This window comes from Sarcophilus harrisii, chromosome 1, assembly GCF_902635505.1.
Source record: "Sarcophilus harrisii chromosome 1, mSarHar1.11, whole genome shotgun sequence".
Classification (NCBI taxonomy): Eukaryota; Metazoa; Chordata; class Mammalia; order Dasyuromorphia; family Dasyuridae; genus Sarcophilus; species Sarcophilus harrisii.
In genome coordinates, this window is record NC_045426.1 from 114,985,510 (window position 1) to 114,988,473 (window position 2,964).

Consider the following 2,964-nt stretch of genomic DNA (forward strand, 5'->3'; position numbering starts at 1 on the left):
GGCTAGCTTTCAACCGCAAAGAAGATCTTGAAAATAGAGGCATTTATCTTGATAATTGGTGCTAGTTTTAAAAGCTTGGTCACCATAGTTAGCCCAGTACTTTTAGCAAAGGTGGGAGGATTATCTAAATAAAGGTTCCACCTGTATAGGTAGGTAAGAGAAAGGAAAGATGAGGCAGCGGGACCGTAATAAAAAGTGCAAGAAGTTAAGTTTGGGGGTCTGATTCCTGAACAATGACATCTCTTGGCTATGACCTTGGGGAAATCATCTTCTTTCTCAGACAATCTTTTACAAATGGAACCACTGGTTTCCAGATCTTTCTGTGGAACCATAAACACAGGGTTTGGTTCCCTTTTCCTGTGGTTGGCGGGAGAATGAGGAATAACAAGTTTGATTGATAAGACAAAGAGCAAAAGACAAACAAGGTATGAATTCTAAACACAGGTGGAAGGCACCGCCCCTTCCAACAGCACTCTCACTTCCGGTCCTGTTTCCTTCAATAGCTCATCAGCCCAAAGAGGACAAACTACATTTCCCATAGAACCACTGCGCCCGCTTCCTGTACAGCTCCGATCATGGGTCGACTTCCGGAATCACCTCGTCGTGGGTTCCGCGTGGAAGCCGCCACTTCTAGGACAACTTTCTTTGCCCTCCCAACCTTCAGTTCCCCCACCTAGTGATGGCTACCAGCACGTCGTCGTCGTCCCCTGCAGCGTCCGCCCCAACCGCAGCTCCGGACAGAACCCCATTAATGGGGGGTTGCCTGAGCTGCCGCATTTTATCGGGAATAGGGCTGTTGGGGGCGGGCGGCTATGTGTACTGGGCGGCGCGGCGGCCCATGAAGCTTGGCTATGCTCCCGGCCCCGGGACCATCTTCCAGATGGTCGTTGGCATTGGTGAGCGCGTTGCGGGGACGGTGGCCGGGAGGGGGCGGTTGGTCGGGAGAGGGGGTGCGCTGAACGACTTGGGGACACGAGTCACGTGCTCGGTGCTTGGGAGGGTGGGAAAGGGGTGGGAATGGAGTTTACGCTGGCTCCTGGAGGTGGTGGAAGCTTTAGCATTGGGAAGGTTATTTAGTCCATTGGTGTCAAGCTGGAAACTGACAAACCACAAGTTAACATGAGCATTGTTGCATTGTATTCTTGTTTATTTTGTTAAACATTTATTGTCCAATTACATTTTAATTAGATTGTGGCCCAGAGAGTAACTTGTTCCAAATCCCCTTGGGAGTAGGCAAGAGAAGTCTTGTTTGAACCATTGCTTTATGGCTTCAAATCCAGGCCTTTCACCACGTTTATTTAACGATATCTTGCAGATTATAGAGTCAAAAAGAGAATCAGGGAACTTGTTGTATCTCCAAGGTGGAAGAGAAGGAAATAAGCCTTTGTTAAGCACCTGTCACATGGTTAAGCCCATGCATTGTGCTAACTGCTTTGCAGATATTATCTCATTTGATTTTTACAACAACCCTCCTAGCAGAGGAAAAGTCAATCAGTTAATATTTATTAACAATAAATATTAAGCTCTTATTGTGTGCCAAGTCCTGTGCTAAGTATTGGCATTTTAAAAAAAAAGGGAAAAGAGTCTTCCTTAAAGGAACTTATAGGTTATTGAAAGAGACTAGACAATGCATGAGCCATGTACAAATGTTGCAGAAATCAATAAGGGGAACACAGAATTAAGGAAGGAGCAGTGGTATAATTAGCAGCTCTACACATACCAAATAATTAATTTTGTTGTGGTGGTTGAATAATTGAATGTAACACTAGCCTAACTTGGTCTTTTAGAATATGAAATTTGATGGAGTGAAGGTACTGATCTTAGAAGGCCCTTGTGGGTGTCTGGTCTTTGCTGCTTATGAGGTTTTTTTTTTTTTTACCTTAGTTTATTTACCCTCTGTTTGTTTCATTCTTAAATGAGGATAATAAGCCTTCCTCACAGAGATGTTAGGAATTATGCTTGCAAAGTGATAATGAAATATGAATTATTATTATTCTTGTCTTCAGGCATCGCCTGTTGGGGATTTGTCATACTGGTGGATCCTGTAGGAAAAAATTATCCCACAGACGCAAAGAAGTGATGGTAGTGAAGATGATGAAGTTCGCATCTTCTACAACCCAACCATTCACTCTTATGAACAATCCAGTTGCTCCAGAGGACTAGGAGAACCACAAATACTCCAGGACAGTGATCAGCCTCAGCTCTGTAGATACCTGAAGGGGAGATGGACAAAGCGTGGTTTCCTATTTCTTTTTGCCCAGGCCTGCCCCTCCCCTCACAACTGTGAATAAATTTCTCTTCGAAAAGGGTGTGTGAATTTTGTCTGTACAAGAAGGGATATTTAAACAAACTATCCTGCAAAACAAGAAAATGACCCTTAACTGCTTTTTTTGGTCAAGTTAATAATACTTTGTTGATTGTAAATTCAGCCCTTTTACTACTGGGTTAATCCCATCTATACGAAATACCTGACACTGTGTTAGAGTCTATGGGGAATTATCAGATTCCTTATATTTGTTCAATGCTCCTTCCAGGATACTTCAACACATGTCAGCTCCTCACAACAAATCATGAGATTGCTAATCCAGGTACTATCCTCATTTTAGAAAAGAATATGAGGCTCTTCAGAGAAGCCCACTAACCATACTGCTCTGGTCTGGATTTTAAGTCCATGTAATATCATTATCAGACTGGCCTGGAACAAATCACCCTCTTTAAGGGTTTGTTCAGTTTTTTGCCTGCCAAATGAAATTGAATTAGATCATCTCTAAGGTTCCTTCCAATGCTAATATTCTGTTTTGAATTTGTCTAAATCTATTCACCAAATGTGGCAGAACCTCTTGATTTGGGCCAGTGATGACATACTTCTTTGCTTTCAGGAGATTTACAGGTAGGCTTGCCAAAGTACAGTAAGAGAAAGAATCTTTTCATTCTGCTTCTATCAGGAAATGCTGGAAATGTCCT

At 42.9% G+C, this 2,964-nt stretch overlaps 1 protein-coding gene across 1 annotated transcript; it reads left to right on the forward strand.

Moving 5' to 3' along the window:
* Positions 1-532: 532 nt before the first annotated feature.
* DMAC1 (distal membrane arm assembly complex 1) lies at positions 533-2,306 on the forward strand. The gene is made up of 2 exons (XM_012543358.2): positions 533-896; positions 2,007-2,306. Exons 1-2 carry the CDS (start codon positions 680-682, stop codon positions 2,078-2,080), a joined length of 291 nt encoding a protein of 96 aa, XP_012398812.1. The 5' UTR covers positions 533-679; the 3' UTR covers positions 2,081-2,306.
* Positions 2,307-2,964: the final 658 nt, after the last annotated feature.

Excerpts from the sequence above, each read along its gene's own strand:
- DMAC1 (XM_012543358.2), top strand. The coding sequence starts at position 680 with ATGGCTACCAGCACGTCGTCGTCGTCCCCTGCAGCGTCCGCCCCAACC. Across the intron at positions 897-2,006 it reads CCAGATGGTCGTTGGCATTG|GCATCGCCTGTTGGGGATTT; the intron begins GTGAGCGCGTTG and ends TCTTGTCTTCAG.